The sequence below is a fragment of the Mustela lutreola genome, chromosome 1 (genome assembly GCF_030435805.1).
Source record: "Mustela lutreola isolate mMusLut2 chromosome 1, mMusLut2.pri, whole genome shotgun sequence".
NCBI classification, from domain to species: domain Eukaryota; kingdom Metazoa; phylum Chordata; class Mammalia; order Carnivora; family Mustelidae; genus Mustela; species Mustela lutreola.
In genome coordinates this window covers 284,226,873-284,248,921 of record NC_081290.1, presented here as the reverse complement: position 1 = coordinate 284,248,921, position 22,049 = coordinate 284,226,873, and the positions used below count along the sequence as shown (strand labels likewise).

General features: G+C 52.2%; 1 protein-coding gene across 4 annotated transcripts in view; it reads right to left on the bottom strand.

Annotated features, from left to right (window-relative positions):
• The window catches only part of DPP3 (dipeptidyl peptidase 3), a 29,755-nt gene extending 9,368 nt beyond the window's left edge, over positions 1 to 20,387 (bottom strand). Inside the window, exons 1-16 of one of the 4 annotated variants that reach the window (XM_059148292.1) lie at positions 20,312 to 20,387; positions 18,979 to 19,256; positions 11,824 to 11,913; positions 11,169 to 11,306; positions 10,579 to 10,653; positions 9,873 to 9,966; positions 7,789 to 7,919; positions 7,548 to 7,678; positions 7,408 to 7,466; positions 4,147 to 4,341; positions 3,854 to 3,966; positions 3,475 to 3,567; positions 2,086 to 2,148; positions 1,862 to 1,986; positions 1,626 to 1,746; positions 336 to 515 (exon numbers count right to left, since the gene is read on the bottom strand). In XM_059148292.1, the coding sequence (XP_059004275.1) occupies positions 336 to 515; positions 1,626 to 1,746; positions 1,862 to 1,986; positions 2,086 to 2,148; positions 3,475 to 3,567; positions 3,854 to 3,966; positions 4,147 to 4,341; positions 7,408 to 7,466; positions 7,548 to 7,678; positions 7,789 to 7,919; positions 9,873 to 9,966; positions 10,579 to 10,653; positions 11,169 to 11,306; positions 11,824 to 11,913; positions 18,979 to 19,256; positions 20,312 to 20,363 (1,938 nt within the window). In that variant the 5' untranslated portion in view covers positions 20,364 to 20,387. Of the gene's footprint in view, positions 1 to 335; positions 516 to 1,625; positions 1,747 to 1,861; positions 1,987 to 2,085; positions 2,149 to 3,474; positions 3,568 to 3,853; positions 3,967 to 4,146; positions 4,342 to 7,407; positions 7,467 to 7,547; positions 7,679 to 7,788; positions 7,920 to 9,872; positions 9,967 to 10,578; positions 10,654 to 11,168; positions 11,307 to 11,823; positions 11,914 to 18,978; positions 19,257 to 20,009; positions 20,137 to 20,311 lie in introns of those variants that run through there. The other 3 variants (XM_059148303.1, XM_059148312.1, XM_059148321.1) reach the window with 3 other exon arrangements.
• Positions 20,388 to 22,049: the final 1,662 nt, after the last annotated feature.

The window sequence follows — 22,049 nt, the reverse complement described above, 5'->3', positions numbered from 1 at the left end:
AGAAGCCTTCCCTGACCACCCAGGCTAAGGAGGCTCTGCATTCTTTTCCCCTCCAATTACACTTGTTATCATATCACCAAGTTTTATTGTCTTCACAGCTCTTGTCATGATTTGAAATCACCTCATTCACTTATTGTTTATACGTTCACTACAACATAAGAAACTGCTCACGGCTTATGCTCAGTGCCCCGCATGATAACACTCTTTATACACGCTTGTCCGATGAAAGAATGAATGAATGAATGAATGAATGAGCTGATGATCAGAAGGCTCCGCGGCAGTGCTAGAGGGTGGGGAGACAGGGTGAGGCTGGAGGGCAAAAGGGCTCCGCTTACCTGAAGTTTCCTCAGGAACCGCTCCAGGGCGGGCTTGCCCACAGGCCGGATCTTGTCACGGTCCAGGCGGACCCGGGCATCTGGGCGCCCATCAGCCCCTGTGGTGGGAGTGACAGTAACGAGTCCCTCGCCAGCCTCCAGCAGGACTCTCAGGATCACAAACCGGGCCTGCATGTGGGCCTGCCAGAACCAAGAAGAAAGGAGTCATTTACATGCTGATAAGGCCTATCAAAAGTCTGCTCCAAAGCCTCATGTACAGTATGTGCTCATTAATTAATTGTCGGTTATTCTTACTACTTCATTCTCCCTTACCCTGTGGGTCTTTTTCTGCTCTACTCATCTTCCCTTACATATTTCCTCCCCTCTCTGCTCATGAGGGAAGGCAGGCTGCCCTGGAAAACAGGAAGGCCATTTCCAGGCAGGTCCCAGAGCCCTGTGCTCCCCCTTGCCAACCACCGTGCCCTTCGCTGCTCCCGAACACCCCCCAGATGATACCAGATACCCACAGGGGTCTCCCACAGTCCAGGTCCCCAAGCACTCTCTCCTCTACAATCTTGTTTGCACTCAACAGTGGGACCAAACGGGCATCATGAACCCCAGTACAGATGACAAACCATAGCCCCAGAGAGGTAAAGTGACTTGCTCAGGGTCACACAGCTGTTAAGAGAGATCAAGGACTCAGACCTAAGTTTCCTAACTCTAAAACACAAGACTGACATAAGACTGATGACATAAGTTTATCAAAACGTACTTGTGTGACTTTGAAGAACACTCCTATTGTGAACCCTATTTCCCATCTCATAAGTGAGCGGCCTCAGCTAACCGCTCTGGAAGCGGACTACTTGGATTTGAATCCTGGCTTTGCTACTTACCAGCAAGTTACTTAATGTCTCTGTGCCTCAATTTCCTTATCTCTAAAATGAGAGTAATAATAGCACCATGTCCTAGGGCTGACATGGGGAACAAAGAGTTAATTCAGGTAACGTGCTTAGAACTGTGTGTGGCACAGAGGAAGTCTGTCGCAAGCCAGCTATGAGCGGTCGAGGTAAAATCAGCTGGTCTGGTTTCGCCCTCAGAGGTGGGCAGGGAGATTATTACCCCCATTGCACAGACAAGGACACTGAGGCTCACAACGGTGTGACTTACCCCCATAAGGAGTGGAGTCTGGGATTAAACCCAGTTCATGTGCCTCTTTGGTAGGTATGGTTGTCCCACCCCCATACCCAGAATCCTGACCTCAGACCCCACTGCAGGCCTCCTCCCAACCCCCAGCTCCCTGCTGGCCCCTACCTGTCTCCAGCTGGAGGTCTCTGGGGTATAGAACTCCAGAGCAAGCAGCCCAGCCCGAACCATGTTGAGCCAGTTTACGTAGATCACGTCTTCTGCGTCAGCCCCCTTGAAGCCGAAGATCCTGGCAGAGGGACAGGAAGGAGGCAGGGGCAGTCAGAGGCTGCGTGGGTGCGGACCCCCGCCAGTATGCCCTCCGTCCACAAGGGAGGCCCGACCCCCAAGCCTGCTGCCCATACTCCAGCACTTGGGGGTTGAGGCAAAGGTAGAGGCCCACACTTTCAGCCCGGCATTCTTCGTAGCTAGAGGCGATGGTGCTGAACTTGCTGTCCCAGGTCTCCCCGCTCCGGTACCAGCTCTGAATCTGGGAGGGGAGGCCCAGGAAGTAGGCTTAGGAACAGCTGCCACCCCAGCCAAGCCCAGCCCCCCAGCACCACGGGGGTTCTGCTGAGGCCGCCCTCACCTGCTCTCCTGTCTCTGGATTGATCACGGTCTCCTGGTCAAAGTTAAATGCTCCTTTCTCGTCCTGCACAAGCATCAGGACACGGGGCAAGTGAGGGAAAGGTGTCTCTGCCTCACCCCAGCACCTCAGCCTGGGGATTCCAGCACCATCCACGTGCTGCCGCCTCCAAATCAGAGTCCTGTGTCCCTGGCTGCTCTCCTCCCACCCTCAAGCCACATCAAAACCCAGACCTGGGACCCCAGATATGTGCCAGTGGATGGGCTAGAAAGCTTGGCTGCTGCTCCCCCTACGCGCTTCCCACGCCCTCTCCCCATGCCGGCAGAGGCCACAGCCTGCGACTCTCTACCTCCAATAAGCATCGGCCTCACTATCCACTCCATGTGCCAAGTGTCTTACGCACCACCCACTTATTCCTCACACCCCCAACCCCCGGAAGGTTCTATTACCCCACTTCACAGAGGAGGAAACGAGGCTGAGACTATGAGCCCCAGCGTGGAATCGAGCACATAACCTCCACGCACACTATCTCTTGACAGTAAACCCACTTCCAAAGGATCTACTGTGTCGGCAGCCCTAGGGCTTTGCTTTTATTCCTCAGGATGGCCCATATGGTAGGAGCCAGGGTCCCTGTTTTACAGATGGCCCAACCGAGGCTCAGTAAGGAGGACTGACTTGCGGAAGGACACAGAGTGGCCACATTTGTCCCCCACTTCCCCGTGACTTCAAAGCTTGGACAAGGCTCAGGGCCAAGCCGCCGCCCCCATGAGCTGCTCTCTGAATGGTCCTGACCTCCAGCCCCTCCGGACTCAGTGAGGAGCCCCACCTCACAGGGAGCAGACCCAAACAGAACCCCGCTCTCTCTCATGCCCGGGCTGTGCCCGCCTCTGGCCATCCCATCTGGCACAAAGGCTGCCTGTCGTCTTTGTATCCCCTGAGTGGGGGCATCACAGGGGCTCCAGCCACTCTGATTGGCTGGCAGGGAAGGCGCTGCTCTCGCGAGAAGTGACTCACTCCTTGTTAATATCTGGAAAGGTACGGGTTCCAGGGCATAGTAGTCCCAAGACAGACCATGCTGCAGCCTCAGGACTGGGAGCTGCAGAGACTGCCCTCACAGCCTCCCTGACCCTGCAGCTGAGTCACACCTCCAGGGCAGGCTTCCCGGGCCTGAGCCAAGCCACCCCTTCTGCGCAGGGGACCTCAGCTGGACTGTCCTGCAGGCCCCATGCCCTTGGGGCTCCTGGGACATCCTGGGGGAGGATGAGATAGGAACTTCCCTCCTTTAGGGGCCATTTCCCCCACCTAATCCGAAGCCGGTGAGGGCAAAGATGCTGCGGCTTCACCCTGGGTGGGGTTGATCATGGAGGAGGGAAGCTGCGGGCGCGTTCTCACCTGCACAAAGAGCTTGCCGCTGCCATGGCCCAGCAGCTCGTGTAGTCCCACCTGCACGTCAAAGGAGGGCCCCTTCCAGCGGATGTACAGGTCCTGCCGAGACAAGCGGAGGCCGATGCTGTCTGCCGCCCCACCGCAGCCACACGGCCTCCTGCTGCCCCTGCTGCCAAGCTGAGGGCCAGTGGCTTCCTTCCCACCAGGCTCCACGGGGGGAGGGGGGGCCTCTCGCTTCGCCCATCGCCTCTTTGCAACAACCCGGAGGAAGGGACCACCTCCACCGTTTGACAGGTGAGCAAACAAGCCAAGTCACAGGGCCCCGTCTTCCTGTGTCCGCCGTTAGTCCAGGCCCACGCCCAACCCTTGGGCTGCCGGTGCTCACCTTGTCCTCCTCCTCCAGGAAGGTCAGCTTCTCCCGCTGTGTGGCGTAGGCCACAGCCAGCACATTCCCCAGCGACACATTCTTGAAGCCGTCCGTCTGCCTCAGGTCGTCATCTGCAGAGGGTGGGGAGGGAACCAGGGAGAAGGGGCAGAAGTCAAGGGCCACGGATCAGAAGTCTAGACAAGAGGACCAGGCTGGGATGGAGAACTGAGTGGGGCATGTGGCCGGGCCAACTGTGTGCCGGGAGAGGGGGGACCTCTCAGGGGACACGGCTGCGGCTTAAGGAAGCTCACAGTTGGGGATGTTGATGCCAGCAGGGATGCCAGAGCCAGAGAAGGTGAGAACGTCCAGGGAGGTGAAGTCGGGGGTGAGGAACTTGTCCTTCTCGAAGGCCGGAGGCCAGGGCAGCTCCTTCAGCAGCTGTTCTGCACTTGCCACCAGGCACTCGAACTTGGCACTCATGGCCTTGTTCACCATAGCCACAAAGCCTGTAGGGAGGGAGGTGAGCTGTGGGCTGGCAGGGTTTGGGAGGGGTCCTGTGCCCCACTCCACCCTGCGACCCCTCCAGCCATCATGCATGTTTCAAAATGTCCACTGTCTGCAGTACCCTTTGCGGGCCGGTGGGGAGAGCAGGGACCCAGGCCTGGCCCTGCCTTCATGGAGATTACTGGAGGGGGTAGATGCAGAAAGAAGGCTTCACTGGATAACCTCTGCCATGGATCTTAAAGGAGAGGGCAGGGAGCCCATAGAGGGTGTGGGTAAAGAGCAGATTCCCAGTGGAAGGGACTCCTTGAGCAAAAAATATGTCCTTCTTTTGGGGGCAACTGAACGCTCCTGTAAGGCTTCAGTATTTGGCTTATGAGGGGGTGACTGAGGCTGTGCACAGGAGGCCTGGGATTGATCTTTTTAGAGAGCCTCACTTCCATTTCTGTTACCAAAGCTACTCCATAAAATGCAGTTTCTATGAGAGCCTTCCTAAAGCAAGAGCTTCCTGGTCAAATAAGTTTGGATAATTCTATATGCTCTATCTCTAAATTCTTAGAGATTCCTAATGTACTTCTGCATATTAGAGATACTGAAGAGTCCTGCAGGCAAGACCCTTTGCCTCTCTGCACTGAACCCTTCTTGGTGTAATTCCTGGGACCCCTACAGGAACTCTATTGTGGAAAGGCCCGGCCTAGACTACTGCATGGTCAGGATCCTGCACAGAATAGATTAACTTGGCCAAGGGGTTAGACCTGGCAAAGCCTCCCTGTCTGGAGCCACTGTGTCAGGTAGAATTGACATACCAGGTCAGGAAGACAGGATGATTAAAATAGCAAAGAAGAGGGGGCGCCTGGGTGCCTCAGTGGGTTAAACGTCTGCCTTCAGCTCAGGTCATGATTCTAGGGTCTTGGGATTAAGCCCCATGTCGGGTTCCCGGCTTAGCAAGGAGTCTGCTTCTCCCTCTCTCACTGCCCCCTCCTCCGCCCACTTGCCTACGCTCTCTCTCTCTAATAAATAAAAAAAGAAAAATTTTTTAAAAAAGAAAAAGGGGGCGCCTGGGTGGCTCAGTGGGTTAAGCCTCTGCCTTCGGCTCAGGTTATGATCTCAGGGTTCTGGGATTGAGCCCCACATCGGGCTCTCTGCTCAGTGGGGAGCCTGCTTCTTCCCTCTCTGCCTGCCTCTCTGCCTACTTGTGATCTCTCTGTCTCTGTCAAATTAAAAATTAAAAAAATTTAAAAATAAAAAAATAGAAAATGAAAAGAACAGGGTGGAGGGAGTCCAGCTGGCTCAGTCGGTAAAGCACGTGACCCTTGATCTCAGAGTCATGAGTTCAAGCTCCATACTGGGCGTGGAGCCTACTTAAAAAAAAAAAAAAAAAAAAAACTAAAAGGAACATCGTAGGTCTATATGTACTGATATGAAAAGATACCTGAACTATTTGGTGAAAAAAAGCAGGTGGCAGTACAATCCATAGAACATACTTGCATCTACTTGGATAAGTTAAGTTTCACGTGTGTGCTTAAACAAAGCTCTGGAAAGACCTATACTCAATTGTGTAAACTGTGCTGACCTCTGGAGAGGAGGGGCACAGGGGGCCGATTTCACATTTCATCCTACATACTTTTATATTATTCCAATTACTTACAACAAGCATGGATTTTTAAATCACACACACAAACACACATTTTAAAGCATTATTAGCTCTATCTAAAAACAAAAAAACAGGGGTGCCTGGGTGGCTCAGTTGGCTGAGTGGCCAGCTCCTGGTTTCAGCTCAGGTCATGATCTCAGGGTCCCGGGATCGAGCCCCACATGGGGCTCTAGGCTCAGCCAGGGAGTCTGCTTGTGGATTCTCTCTCTCCCTCTGCCCCCCTCCACTCTATCTAAAATAAATAAATAAATAGGGGGAAAAAACCCCGACAATGTACACTCCCATTTCTAACCTTAAAGTGGGAACAATCACGGATGATATTTTTAGTATATTTTCCAAAATTTGTGACCCTGAACATGGACTTTCCCTTTTTATTTTTTTTAAGATTTTATTTTTAAGTAATCTCTACACCCAATGTGGGGCTCGAACTCACAACCCCGAGATCAAGAGTCACACACTCTACTGACTGAGCCGGGCAGGCGCCCCTGGACTACTTTTCTAATAACCACAGTGAGTTAGGTAAAGAGATGAGCCTCTGAGATCAAGGCTGCTCAAGAGGTTCTGGGGTGTTGGCCGTCAGAGAGGCCTGGACAATCAGGACCCAGGCAGAGAAGCTGCAGGTGTGCACATCTGTCCTCCCTTCTGGTCCCTGAACCACATGTGCCCTGGGCCTGCATCTCTGGGCTTAGATTTAAGCTCCCCACTGGCTGCTGGGGCCTGTCCTCTCTCCTCCCAAGCCAATCTCTCTGGCTTCTAGAAACTGGATGCTCTAGACTCTGTCCCCAGAGGCTGGGGAAAATAAGGCTTTGTACAGAAATCTAACTCCTCAGGCTAGATGCCTGCCTCCCACAAGTGGGTCCAGTTGGGGTATGGCTATAGGCATGGGGCGGGGCCAGGGCCGCCTCCCACCTGCCCTGGGATGACAGCAGCCAAGTCAAGTTCACTATCATGATGGCAATTATGCTCCCGTTCACCCAGGACCTTTTATGTGCCTGGAAATCTGTTGAGCAATGTCTCTTCCCAGGACACCCAGAAGGGAGTGACCAATGCTCAGATATGGGGTTTACCCAGTTGGGGAGGTCACACAGCGGATGAGCGGCAAAGTTGGGCTTGGAATGGCCGTAGCCTGTGCCGGGATCAGACAGCAGAGGCAGCACAGCAAAGTGGTTCAGAGCCAAGGTGCTATGCTTGGCCACTCACCAACTATACCTCCGTAGCCACTTTATAAAGTGAGGATAGCAATTGTCACGGGAGGACAGTGTCCAGATGAGCTCCTGTAGCTAAGTGCCCAGTGTCTGATCAATCGTCCACACTGGTTCTGGTTATTTGTATTACTATTGCCAAGGGCGGAGGGAAGAACCCTCAGGGGACACGGGATAAGCATTTGCAAGCTGACCCCCCTCCTCCCAGAAGTTACCTTCAAACTCTCCACGGGAACCAAAGGGGTCTCGGTAGCTCTCGATGAACCCGATGTAACTGGGGGGAGCAAAGGGCAGAGATGGAAGAGGTCCAGGCAGGACGGGGGCAGCCAGGGTGCAGAGCCAGGAGATGCCTCACCTCTCCACGATGGGGCCTTTGTCCTGTATCCAGAAGCGGGAGCCCCTCTTATGGGCCTCGATGGAGCCCTGGGTGAAACTCTCTATGTACTGGGCCAGCATCTGTTCCTGCCGGCTGTTGGCTGCATACGCCTGGGGGTGAGCAGGGGCCGGTCAGCCTCAGGCCACCCACTCGTCCCGACACGTCTTAGCTGCCCAGAGGGATCTGGAGCTTGCGACCCTCAGCCCCCAGCCAGCCCTACCTTGGCCTTCTCCAGGTGCTCCACCACCTTCTGGAGGATAGGGGCATAGTCCCCCCGAGTCACCTGGAAATGGCTCCCCCGGAATTCGTAGCTCTTCAGCTTGGAAGTCATTTCAGAATGCAGAGCAGGCTCTGAGGGAAGAAGGATCGCTTGGGGAAAAGGCTAAGACACTCCAGCAAGCTTCTCACCATGACGCTCTTACTCTAAGATCTTCAATGACTCCCCACTGCCTACAGAAATGGTGTAAACTTTCATTTTAAAAAAATGTATATATATATACGTGTGTGTATATATATATATTAACTATGTATATAGTTAACTCATTTAAGCCTCACTTCTACTCTGGGGGGTTATCTCCATTTTACAGATGGGGAAACTAAGGCACGGAGAGGTAAAGTAAGTTTCCAAAGGTTGCCAAGAGCAGGATTCAAATCTAGGGTGGCAAATGTATTTAGAAAGACAGTCAACCCGAAATGTAAGGAGCCTTATAAGGAAATGAGAGGGTGAAGAGGAAGTAGGAGACGGGATGAAAGAAGATGCTGGAGAGAGGGCAGGAGGTGGATGGCACAGGAGCCAAAGAAAGCAAGCAGCCTCCTGAAGCTAAGAGCCAAGGAAACAGACTGCCGCCTGGAGGATCCAGAAGGAACTGGAGTCTTGTTTCTGACTGTGGACCCCCAGAACAGCAACAGAATAAATTTACGTTGTTTCGTGCCACTACATTTGTGGTGATTTCTTGCATTTTGCTTGTTATCCCTGACCAGTAGCATACACTTCTAGGTTATGTCGTAAAAAAGAAAAGAGCAGCACGGTGTCTCCCACCTCCCAAGGTGACATGCCCCGGGATGCGGGGGCTCTTTGCCCTCCTCTGGAAGCTGGGCAGGCTTGTGACTCTAGCAGAAGTGACACCAGGGACTGCCGAAGGGGGTCCAGCTTCTGGCTGGCTCTCTCTGCAGGCTCCCTCAGGGAGGCCAGCCAACAAGAGCAACGTCAGGAAGCCACGTGGGCCGTCCCGGCCCATAGCCCCTGCGGAGGTCCCAGCTGACGGCCAGCATCTTCCGCCAGGCGTGTGATGAGTGCGCCTGCGGGGGATTCCAGCCTCTGGCTGCTGATGGCACCCTGGCCTCCGAGTCTCCCAGGCTGAGGCCCCAGTCATTGTCACCAGGCACAAGCTGTTCTGATCGTGCCCCATCCCGATTCCTGACCCACAGAGTCTGTGAGTGTGAAGAGGTGGATTTATGTCCCTAAATGTGGGGGGCAGCTGCACACAGCAGGAGGTAACACAACCGGTACTCGGGCCCCAGAGCCTCCCTCTAGCACCCTGTCTTGCACACAGCGGAGCATACGGAAGCATGGGCTCGGCTTACGTTCCAGCGTGATCGATTCCTAGTCCCATGGACCTGGCGTCCTTTTCCTTAGTCAAACCCAACAACGTGCCAATTGCTAAACTTTCCCTCTGCCATGCTCTGTGCCCCCCACCAAAGGATCGGGTGCCATCTTCATCTAGTCCCACACCAAAGATCTGAGTTTCTGCCGAGTGCTAGCCACTGGGGGGACCGTGGTCAGTGAAACACACAATTCGTCCTCCTGAGAAGCCCGCGTCAACAGTGACAACAAAATGCCCACACAGCTACTGGGTATGATGATGGAAAGGGGAAGAAAGTCATGGAAAGACCGGGCAGGGTCCTGGAGTAGCTAGTGAGGTGTTCGTCACGTGTAGATGCGAGGCAGGGCTTTGAGGTGGGAAAGGGGACAGACCGGGCGAAGTTCTGGACAGCAGATGTGACAACAAACATGGGGTTTTCAGGGCCCTCTTTCTGCTGGAGTGGCCAGGCTGGTGACTATCAGGCCCCGTGTGGGAGGAACACGCCGTAGATGAAGTGAGAGAGAGGAGGCCGGAGGCCGAGAGAGAAATCCTGCACAGCAGTGACCACAGCGGCAGGAAGTCCACCGTCAGCGTCTGCAGTGACTACCGTGCCTGTCACTCCCGGCAGGACCCACTAAGCCCTGCCCTGAGTCTGGCCCGGTCCCTGCCCCGGGGCAGAGGTGCTGAGGAGGGAGCAGAAGGGCCGTGGGAAGCAGCTCACCTGCGCCAAGCACCGAAGCCAGCCGCACCTCGTAGCACGGCTTCCCGTCCTCGAGGACGCCCTTGAAGAGTCGCGTGTTGTAGGCACTGAGGTTCTGGAAAAGACCAGGGCAGGGATTGGGGGAAGAAGAGTAAGTCCAGAGCGGGCTACAAGGCGGGAGGAGGGAAAGGGGTTCACACCAGGAAGGGGAGGTCCGCAGGCAGAGCAGGCTGGGGCGTGCGGGGGAGCCTGACTGAGTCCACAGCGAGGGGAGTGAGCGGGTGGGCAGCCCCTGCCGGGCTCTCGGAGACGCTCTGCTCTGGGCGCTGAGCGCCAACCTTTACTAAGTGCTGACCCAGGGCGAGGCGATGCAGCAGACCCGGAAACTGCTTACACAGCTGCTGGGGGGGTAAACGCCACAAGTGGACTCCGGAGCCCAACCGAAGTGGCTCTGAGGTCTCCGCTGTCCTGCCCGCATTCTGTCACCAAGGCCTCCAGCCTGCGGCGGGCGGCGGGGGGGGGGGGGGGGGGGGTGCTCCGTCCCTGGCACATCTGGGAACATCTGCCTCACTGGAGCCAGGCCAACTCTTAGACAAGGATTCCCAAGTCTTTCCTACTTCAAACGCTCAGGATGCTGTGTCTCTGGACCCAAGCTGAGACCCCAGAGTGGGTGCCAGTGGCAAGGGGACCCTGTGAACCCCCGTCCCACGTTCCCTAACCCTCAAACCTGTGAGTCCAGAAAGTCCTGGGCCAGCTTGGCGTCTTCCATGGTACAGTCCCCAGAGAAGTAGGTGGTGATTCCCTGTCGGGGCAAGGGACAGGTGGGAAGGAGGAACTGCCGCGGTTGGGACACACTCCTTCCAGCTCCCACCCCTCCTCCCAGCCGCCTCTCCCCTGCCCCCTCATCTCTTTCCAGGGGACAAAACTGTAACACAAATCGCACACAGAGGCCCATCTCCAGCCCTCCTGCAGCTCTGCTCCAGCCTTTCGCAGGCTGGCCCGCCCCGGAGGCTTGCCATGTCCCTTGCACCACGTGGTGGCCAAATGGCCTCCAGAGGCGGGAAGCCCAGGCTCCTCCCTTTCCCACCTACCCCTCCGCAGCTCCCTCTCCCAGCTCCTCTCTTCCTCCCTCCTGCACACACCACCCCGGGCTGTCGGAACGGGAAGGGCATTCAGAAAGCATTGCATCCAACCTGCTTCCTAGCTTACAACTGCCAGAACAGAAGCCCACTGCCTCCCTGCCCAGTACCCTTCCCTCCATGCCAGGTGACTTCCAAAGGATGCCCTCCACTTTCCTGCATGATGGGGGGTCCTCACCTCCTTCCCCAGCCCAAGGTGTCGAAGCCGCGGCTCCAGAGAGAACATGAGCTCCCCGCAGGTCTGCCAGAGGCTCCTGACTTCTTCCGGGTGCTGCCCGGCCGCCTTACTCCCCAGGATCACACGTTCCAGCTTCTCCTGCAGGGGAGGAGGCCACTGGCTGGGCCACAGCGCCCAAGCCTGTCTTCTGCACCCTCCACATCCACCCCCCAGCTCTTCTCCCGAAGCCTAAGGCCAGGCTCAAAGTGCAGCTGAGCGACGGGCAGCGTCAGTGCTGTTGAAGGAATGCTGGAGCTCAGGCCCCCCGCAGACCTGTCAGTCAGAAGCTGCATTTCAACAAGACGGCCAGGCGACTTGTGTGGACAGCGAGTGCTGAGAGCCGGGGAGTAAGAACTGCTGATGCCCAAGACGGGCCCGAGCTCCACAGTCCTGGCCCGCAAGGGACTCACAGCGCCCCGCCTCTCCACCATCCCCAGGGATGAGATGACCAGGCTCCCTTTTTGCAAGCACTGAAGTTCACACGCCCTCAGGTCAGCACCGTCAGGAAGACACACTGCTTTCCCTCGCTAGGTGAGGAGCATGGCAGTGACCAGGCCCCCACTACTGTCCCACCGGCCCCAAATTCCTCACCTCCCCCGGCCTGCTCTCAACTTACCTTGGGCAGGTTGGGAACAAACTTGGTGTCGCCAAAGGACTTGTAGTTGCCCATGTTGGAGTAGATACCCGCCGCATAGACCAGGAATGCCTGAAGGGAGGTGGGCATCAGAGACCCAGAAGCACAGTGTCTCCCCACGCCCCACCAGACCCCACCTCAGGGAGGTTCCTGCCTGAGATGTTAACACCCAGAGGAACCAGTACAGGCGAGGCTGGGAAAGCTGGGGGCAGGACCCAGATCCCAGGAGGCCCCAGTCTGGCCCCAACATACTTTCACAGACCAACTTCACACGCCCATTGTCCAGCCAAACTGGTCTTCTCAGCAGCCCCCAAAACATACCCAACCTTTGTTCGTACTATGCCCAGCACCCTCTCAGCCACCCACGGCCATTCCATATGACCTCTGAAACACTGTGCCTCTGCCTCCTTGTGCAGAAAGCCTGCCTTCTGCTCCCAGCCAGCAGGCAGCTGGCATCGGAAGCATCAGATGTTAGAGCTAGAGGGCCCTTGGTCATCTGGACATCATCACAGGCCCAAAACTCAGTCTCCCTTCCTCCGGCAACAAGACCTCAATCTTCCTCTTGTGAAGGTGGAGGGATCTCCCTTCCCTGACTCCGGGGGTAGGCTCAGGCTCACGCTAGACAGTAAGAGCCCTACCTAGGCAATTTCCTAGTGCCAAAGAGCCTCTGTTTTTATACAAGGGATCATAGAGCCTGGGACCCCTGGACCTCCCCTGCTGCAGTGAAGAAAGAAAGCCCAGCTGAGAGATGAAGACTGCATCAGCCCAGCTGAGAGATGAAGACTGCATCAGCCCAGCTGAGAGATGAAGACTGCATCAGCCCAGCTGAGAGATGAAGACTGCATCAGCCCAGCTGAGAGATGAAGACTGCATCAGCCCAGCTGAGAGATGAAGACTGCATCAATATGGTATCCCTGAGCCCCTGAATCCAGCCATGACTGAAGCCTGCTCTAGCCCTGGATTTTTCAATTATATGAGCCAGTAACGTTCTCTTTTTCGAAATAGACTTTATTTTTTAGAGCATTCTAGAGCCACAGCAAAACTGGGCAGAAAGTATACAGATTCCCCACGTACCCACTGACCCCCCCCCCCGACATGAACAGCCCTCCCCATCATCAACGTCTCCCACTGGAGTGGCACATTTGTTACAACAGGTGAACCTACCTGGACACATCACCACCCAAGACCAGTCTACATAAGGGTTCACTCTTGGTGCACGCTCTGTGGGTTTGGACAAATGGATGGCATATGTCCACTATTACGTAAGGCATGTTACTCTGTACTACAGAGTAGTAGTTTTAGCACCCTACGATCCCTCCCCTCAATGCCTGGCAACCACTGATCCCCTCTCCTATCTCCATGGTTTTATCTTTTCCAGAATATCGTATAGATGGAATCACATGTATGTAGGCTTCTTGCAAGATTGGCTTCTTGCATTTAGTAATACGCATTTGACCTTCCCATGACTCTTCATGGCTTGATACTTCATTTCTTTCCAGCACTGACTAATATTCCATTGTCTGGATGGATCACAATTTGTCAGCTCAGCTACTGAAGGACATCTTGGTTGCTCCTATCGTTGGCAATTGTGAATAAAGCTGCTACAAACATTCATCTGCAGGCTTTTGTGTGGACCTACGTTTTTACCTCCTTTCAAGATTTCACTTCCGTCAATAACCAAGAAGCATCACTGTTGGATCCCACAGGAAGAGTACATTTCTTTTGCAAGAAGCTGTCGAATGACCTCCCACAGCAGCTATATGATTCTACATTCCCACCAGCAATGAACAAGAATTCCTGGTGTTGCTACCCCTGCAACAGCATCTGGTGTCGTCCGTGTTGTGGATTTCGGCAAAGCTAATGGGTGTGTAGTGGTTCTCTCATTACTTTATTTATTTGCAATTTCCTAATGACATACGATGTAGAACATCTTCTCACAGGCTTATTTGCCATCTGCATTCTTCATTGGTGAAGTATCTGTTACAGTCTTTGGCCCATTTAATTGGGTTGCTTGTTTTTCTTATTGTTGAGTTTTAAGAGTTCTTTATGTATTCTGGCTAAGAGTCCTTTATCAAATATTACCTTTTGCAAATATTTTTATCCCAATCTGTGGCTTGATTTTTCATTCTCTTTATAATTTCTTTCACAAAGCAGAACTTTTTAATTATACTGAAGCCCACTTTATCAACTATTTCTTTATGGGTCATACTTGGTGTCGTACCTAAAAAGTCATCTCCATACCCAAAGTCATCTAGATTTTCTATGTTATCTTCTGGGAGTTTTACACTTTTGCATTTAACATTTAAATCTCTGATCCACTTTGAATTAATTTTTGTGAAAGATGCAATGTCCATGTCTGGTCTTGATTCTTTTTTTTCTCTTCTTTTTTTCTTTTTATCAAGTAGATGTCCAGTTGCTCCAGAACCATTTGGTGAAAAGACTATTTTTAGGGGCACTTGGGTGGCTCAGTGGGTTAAGCCTCTGTCTTTGGCTCAGGTCATGATCTCAGGATCCTGGGATAGAGCCCCACATTGGGCTCTCTGTTCATCAGGGAGCCTGCGACCCCATCTCTCTCTGCCTGCCTCTCTGCCTACTTGAGATCTCTCTCTCTGTCAAATAAATAAAATCTTTAGGGAAAAAAAAAAGACTATTTTTACTCCATGATACTGCTTTGTTCCTTTGTCAAAGATCAACTGACTGTATGGGGGTCTATTTCCAGGCTCTTTATTCTGTTGCATTGATCTATTTGTCTGCCCTTTTGCCAACACCACACTGTGTTGATTACTGCAGCTTTAGAGTAAGTCTTGAAGGTGAGTGGTGATCCTCCAGCTCTGTTCTTTTTCCCTCTTTCCCCAATATTGTGTTGAAAATAAAATAACTGGGATTTTTAATCACATTGCATTGAATCTATAAATTTGGGAAGAACTGACATCTTTTTTTTTTTTTAAGATTTTATTTATTTACTTGAGACAGTGAGCGCATAAGCAGGGTGAGGGGAAGAGGGAGAAGCAGACTCCCTGCTCAGCAGGGAGCCCAACGTGGCGTTGATTCCAGGACCCCAGGATCATGACCTGAGCAGACACTTAACTGACTGAGCCACCCAGGTGCCCCAAGAACTGACATCCTTATAAATCTGAATATTCCTATTCATGAACATGGACTATCTCTCCACTTATTAAGTTTTTTGATATCTTTCATCAGTTTGTAATTTTCCCAAGTTTTAAACACGCTTTGTTGTATTTTCGAACTATGTATTTCACTTCCTTGTGTGCTACTTAGAAATAGTATTATGGTTTTCATTTTGAATTTTTATTGTTCCTTTCTGGTATATTAAAAGCAACTGACTGGGGCGCCTGGGTGGTTCAGTGGGTTAAAGCTTCTGCCTCCGGCTCAGGTCATGATTCCCAGGGTCCTGGGATTGAGCCCTGCATCAGGCTCTCTGCTCAGCGGGGAGCCTGCTTCCCCCTCTCTCTGCCTACTTGTTATCTCTGTCTGTCAAATAAATAAATAAACAAACAAATAGATCTTAAAAGAAAATAAAATAAAAGCAACCGACTAGGGTGCCTGGGTGGCTTAGTTGTTGAGTGGCTGCCTTTGGCTCAGGTCATAATCTCAGGATCCTGGGATCAAGCCCCACGTCGGGCTCCCTGCTTGGCTCCCTCTGCTTGTGTTCTCTTTCTCTCTGTCTCTGTCAAATCAATTAAAAAAAAAAAAAAAGCAACTGGTTATATCTATCTATCTATCTACATATTTAAAGATTTCATTTATTTATTTGTCAGAGAGAGAGGCAGGGAGAGAGCACAAGCAGGGAGAAAGGCAGGCAGAAGGAGAAGCAGGCTCCCTGTTGAGCAAGGAGCCCAAGGTGGGACTCAATCCCAGGACCCTGGGATCATGACCTGAGCTGAAGGCAGACACTTGATGGCTGAGCCACTCAGGTGCCCCTGACTTTTGCATATTAACTTTGCACCCTGCAACCTTGCTATAATCACTTATGAGTTTTAGGAGTTTTTTGGTCAATTCTTTTGGATTTTGTACGTAGATGGTCAATCATATTTTCTGTGAACCAAGACAGTTCTGTGTCTTCCTTAATCTGCACACATTTTATTTCCTGTTCTTGCCTTATTGCATTAGCTAGGACTTCTGGTAAAATGCTGAAAACCAGTGAGGGGACTTCTCTGCCTTGTTCCTGATCTAAGTGGGAAAGCGTTGAGTTTTTCACCATTAGATATATTAGATGTAGGGCTTCTGTAGATGGGTTTTATCTTTATCAAATTGAGGAAGCTCTCCTCTATTTCTAATTTGCTTGGTTTGATCGTGAATAGGTGACGGATTTTGTCAAATGCTTTTTCTACATCTACTGATATGATCATGTGGTTTTCTTCTTTAGCTTGTTGATGAGACGAATTATTTATTTTCAAATGTTGAGACAGATTTGCATGCCCAGGGTAAATCCTACTATGTAATGGTGTATGGTTTTTTATACATTCTTGGATTTGATTTGCTAATATTTTTGAGGATTTTTTTTTTATCTATGTAAATGAGAGAATGGTCTGTAGTTTTCTTGTATTGCCTTTGTCTGGTTTTGGTATTAGGATAATGTTGGCCTCATAGAATTAATTAGGAAGGATTTCCTCTGTTTCTCTCTCTCTCTTTTTTAAAGATTTTATTTATTTATTTGACAGAGAAAGAAATCACAAGCAGGCAGAGAGGCAAACAGAGAGAAAGGGGGAAGCAGAGTCCCCGCTGAGCAGAGAGCCCGATGTGGGGCCCGACCCCAGGACCCCAAGACCACGACCCAAGCCAAAGGCAGAGGCTCAACCCAATGAGCCACCCAGGCACCCCTGGCTGGTAGCTTTTTCTTGCAATACTTCAAATACTTCAATCCACTCTCTTCTTGCTTGTGTGGTTTCTGAGGAGCTGGATGAAATTCTTATCTTTGCTCCTCTAAAAGTAAGATCCATTTTTTCTCCAGCTTCTTCTAGGACTTTTCTATGTTTCCTGACTTCTAGCAGTTTGGGTTCTTTCTTAGGATTTCCGAGTCTCTGCCTACCTGTTCCTGCATGTTGTCTGCTCTCTCCATGAGAGCCCTTCAGCGTATCAACCATAGTTGTTTTAACTCCTGGTCTGGTAAGTCCAACATCCTTGCCACGTCGGAATCTGCTTCTCATGCTTTCTCTGTCTCTTCAAGCTGTGTTTTTTGCCTTTAGTATGTTTTGTCATTTTTTCTTGACAGTCAGACATGATGCACTGGTAAAAGGAACTGCTGTAAATGGGCCCTTTAGTCGTACAATGGTAAGATGTAGGAGCAGGTGAAGCATTCTCCAGTCCCACGATTAGGTCTTGGCAGTTTCTCAGTGAACCTTTACCTCAAAGAACTTCACATGCGCCTCTGTGTCCCATGTCCCCGCCCTCCTCCTTAGGTGGGACAGGACAGTTCTTGAACTGTCTGAAATGGGATATTCTCCTCCACCCAGGTCAGTTAGGCTCTAGGCTCTGCTGATACAGTTTCTCCCGAGAGCTAAGTGGGAAGAATAGAATGTTCTGGCATTTTTCAAAAATGGTTCCCCTGCCCCTCCCTTGGCCAGAAGCACAAGGGGCTTTTTCTCTGAAATCCAATCCATTGTGAGGACCAAGATCCTAGAGGTAAAATTCCCCAAATTCTTGAAAGTGTGGAGACCCCTCCTCTGACTGGATTCTCCTGGAGTTTTTAAACTCTTAGAGCTTCCCACACTGAGCCTCCAGCAATCTGTCTATCAGGTTTTCAGCACTGGTTCTGGGGGAGGTTTCTGCTCATGAATTTTTGCACTGGTGAGTTGTGATTCTCTGTACCCACCTGTCTATCTCTCCCATGTGGGGGCAGCAGTTAGCCCTGTGGCATCACTTACTTAAGGACAGATGAAATGTTACTGATTTTTCCAGCATATTCCACCTTTTACTTGCTAGGACAGCCTGGTGACTTATGAGCTCCTTACATGCTGGACTGGAAACTGGCAGTCATGATTTTCATTTCCACTCAAGCCAGTTTGAGGCGGGTTTCTGCTATTTGCAAGCAAAAGTGTCCCACGGAGAATAGCAACACTCAGGTCGCACTTCCCCAGCCATTAGCTCTTTTAATAAGTCAAGGTCTAGAGATGGGATGTGATCACTAAAAGTTAAAGAAAAGGAGAAGAAACAGCCTGGGCCTCAGCTCAGAGATAAGCAATTCAATCCCTTTATTTTACATGTAGAAACACAGGCCACTTTCTCATACATTGTTGGTGAAACTTTTATAAAAGATGACCTAACAACATCGATCACTTGTAAATGTACAGAGCTTTTGACCCAGCAATGCTACTTTTAGAAATAGAGCCTCCTCATACATGCACACAAGTATGCTCACTGTGGCACTAGTTCTAAGAAGAATCAGGAACAATCCAAATGTCCAACAATATAAACTGATTCTGGTGTACACTGCAGTGAAGTGCTTCACGGTCAACAAAAAGGATGAAGTGCCTTTCTATGTACCCCACGGAAGTTCTCCAACACATGGTGTTCAATTAAAAAAAAAAAAGGTAGGACTCCAAAGAACACGGAGAGTATGATCCCATTTATATAAAGGACAAAAGAAGGAACTGGTGCACATGCTCATGTACACGTAGAGGAATGCAATACACAGACAGAGGACTTGAAAGGCTGAACACGCCACCATCGAATAGGCGATGTTCATGTTTCATTTTGGGTCTTTCTGCACCGCAGCAATGCACTACGAATGCGTCTAAGTAATTCTTGGCCAATGAACCCACAAACAAAAGCCAGGGCACAGGCAGGGACCCACAACATGGTAGAGGAAGATCTGGTCCGAACTCAGACCTCCTGATTCCTACCCTGGACTCCCTCCTCTACCATCTCTGAGTGTCCATAGCTGTTTCCTTTACTCACAGTGGCCACTATTTATCTTGGAATCAGGTCACTGCAACCCCAGGAGGTACAGACTACCCTCATGTGCATTTTCTAGATGGGAAGACTGAGGCTCCAGGAGACGTTCCTATATTTGTAGCCCTTGGTCTACTCTACAGAGAAGGACCTTTGTACTCCTGCTTGTGGTCCCTCATACCCAGAAGCCATTCAGGAAATGCCAAATGACCTAAAAGAACTGACCTGATACTCCTCCTCGGTAAGGCCCTCAGCCAGGGCAAGCTGGCGCAGCTGGTCGGGGTCCTGGGCGCGGAAGAGGCGGCTGAGCAGGGCATAGATGTAGGGGGCCTCAGGAGAGGTCTGCAACAGTACTGCCAGGCCTCCATACCAGGCGGCCCGTGACAGATGGTGGGCATAGAGGCGTTCTGTGGGCGACAGCAGGCGGAAGGCCTCCCGGCAGTCCAGGCTAAACACACCGATGTCATTGGGCAGGATGTACTGGGCGTCCGCCATGGGCCCTGCTGAGAACCAGCGCCATCATCACAGCCATCATTTACTGCATACTGACTACACACCTAGCTACGCGCTCTCATGGTCTCACTTAATCCTCCCCCAAACCCATTCGCAGATATGTTAACTGAGGCTCAGAGGTTAGGCAACACACGCAAAGATATTACAAAATACGCTGGTAGGTCATATTTGGCCTGGGGCCCTCAACCTTAAAGACTGAATTAAACTACCTAGTATTACCGATGGGGAAACTGAGGCCCAGAGAGGCTAGGAGCTTTGCCTACTAACACAAAGGGAGAGGTCAGAAGCTGAGACCTGAATCTCTAGACTCCCAGCCCAGGGCCCTCAGGCAGCCCCTACTCCTGCCCTGACTTCTTAGCCTCCTCTTTAGAATTCTCCTATAAGTTCTTCAATTTCACCCAGCACTGTGGTGGCAAGGGTAGAGTTTCAGGCCACCAGCTGGAAAATCCAGGTTCCAAACCTGATTCAGCTCTTAGCTCCTAAAACCAAGTCAGTTGTTTGACTTTTCTGCGACTCGGTTTCCACCTCTATAAAATGGGGGCGATGATAAGGCCGACCTCACCAGGAGGGTGTGCAATCTGTCTCGCTCTCATCCTTCGAAACACCTTTTCTTTGACCTTCCATCCTCCAACCCTCTCCCTGTGCTTGGCCAGGGGAACTACAGAGCCACGTTAGTTCGGAGCTGGAAGAAAACTCATTTTACAGACAGTGAGACTGAGGCTTAGAGAGACCACGCGACTTACCGAAGTCTCACAATCCCGTTGGGATACGGGATCTCCCAACCTAGGACATTCTCCACACCGCCCTCCCGTCCCGGGACTGAGAGTCCAGCCTCCCCCACCGCTCCGGATGCCCCGCCGCAACAGCACAACCCTCGGGGTTAACTCTTTGCTGCCCGGAGGGTTCCTTGGCTCGGGGCCGCGGGGAACGTGGAAGGGGTCCTGGATGGAAGGCAGAAAAGGAATAATCCTGCCTTCGGTCCAGACTCGCCCTGTCCCCCGAGGATGACGCATTGTGACCCCGAAACCCGGGCGCCGCTCCTCACCTGCAGCAGCTGCTTTCATCGCAAACTCACTTCCTGCTTCCGGCTCCCCCATTCATTGGGGCTCCGCGAACTCCGCCCCCCGCGGCCAATCGTCGGGCTTCGGGGCCCGGATGGACGTCAGCTCCGGCCAATAGGCGCCCCTCGGCGCGCTTCGCCCGCCCGCCGCTCTCCGCTCCCGGGCCCTACTGGGTCGCGCGCGGCATGGCCCCTGCGGCCTTGGCCTTTGTTCGCGAGGGTGCGGGCTCGGCGGCTGGGAACCGGAGTGGCCCGCCCGGCCGCGGCCTAGTCCCGGCAGACCGGGCTGACGCTTCGAGTCCGGGCGGGGCGGCATGGATGTCATGTACGGAGCAGCGGGGACTTCCCCACAGAGCCCCAGCGCCGCCCCCCTTTGGGTCCCGGGACCTCAGTTTTGCAGGTGGGAACCTGCGCTCGGGAAGTGATGTGACTCTCCCTCCCTCAGTGGATTCGAGGGTCAGGAGCTGGAGACTTTTAGGACACTGGGAACCTACAAGGTCAGCTGCGGATGAGCCGAGGCGATCACACCCGTGGGGGGACAAGTGCTTCACTGCACCGCCATCCATTCGCCAGGGGTTGGAAGGCAGCCACTAAACGTCTCTGAGCCTCAGTTTCCTCAGCACAAAGACGCGAGGGGCCTGGAACTTGTTGGTGTTCGCCCGATGCCTGTTGGGAGAGCTGCCTGGGACCCCAAAAGGCGGACCAGGACCGAGCTGGGCCTGAGGTCCAGCTTTGCACCTCTGCATTGACTCACAAGAGGACAGCCTGGGTCAGGCATGGCATGTCCAAGCGTTGGTGCCAGGCCTGGGCTCAGTGGAGAATATTGTGAGGGGCCTGGGTCAGCGTGGGCGGAGCCAGGTCATCTAAGGTCAAATCTGGTCACCATCATCTACTGGCTGTGTAGCCTTGGGCAGGACCCTTTACCTCTCTGAGTCTTAGCTTCCTCAGCCAGAAAACCCAGCTAACAACTGCCTCCACTCCCAAGGATGCTATAGCTGGGAGTAAACTGATGACTGGGCAGTCTGCTGCCTAGTGTTGTGCCCGGAGGGGCTGACTCCGATGATGACTATCACCATGGAGAAAAGCTCAATAAATTCTCTATGTCCTTAGGAAGGTCACACCTCTTCTTCCCTGTGTCTCAATTTTTATTGTCTTTAAAATGGGTATACTCCCCTGACTTGGGTGAATTTGAGCGGGGCACCAGTAAGGGAGGTGGCGCTCTCTAGCCATCAACAGGCAGCTCAGGCTCGCAAAAGATCTCAGGACTCCTGGGATCCTCAAAGAAGCCACGTTTTTATGTTCACGGTTAACACACAAGGTCCTATGCCACCAGCTTAACATGGAGGCTATTTCATTCTTGTAAAAACCCTGATAGGATATCACCATTTTACCCATTGTAGGAGATGGAGAAACTGGGACTATTAGTTTCATTGACTTTCTTGAGGCCACCCAGTCCCTGAACTGGGGTCTAGCCTTCCTAAGAACTTCCACCACTCTGTCTCCTCCACTGGCCCCAGTATGCACACATGCATAATCACACGGAGAAATCCAGTCACTGGAGCCTCGGCCATCCCTAGCCCTGGTTCTTCCCCATGGACATGCAGGAAGGGCAGGTGAGGAATGAACATTAAATACCTGCTGTGCTACAGGTGCTCTCAGAACATTCACTGCCATCTGGTCATATAGGAATTGCTATTCCATTTAAAAGGTGAGGAGACGGACG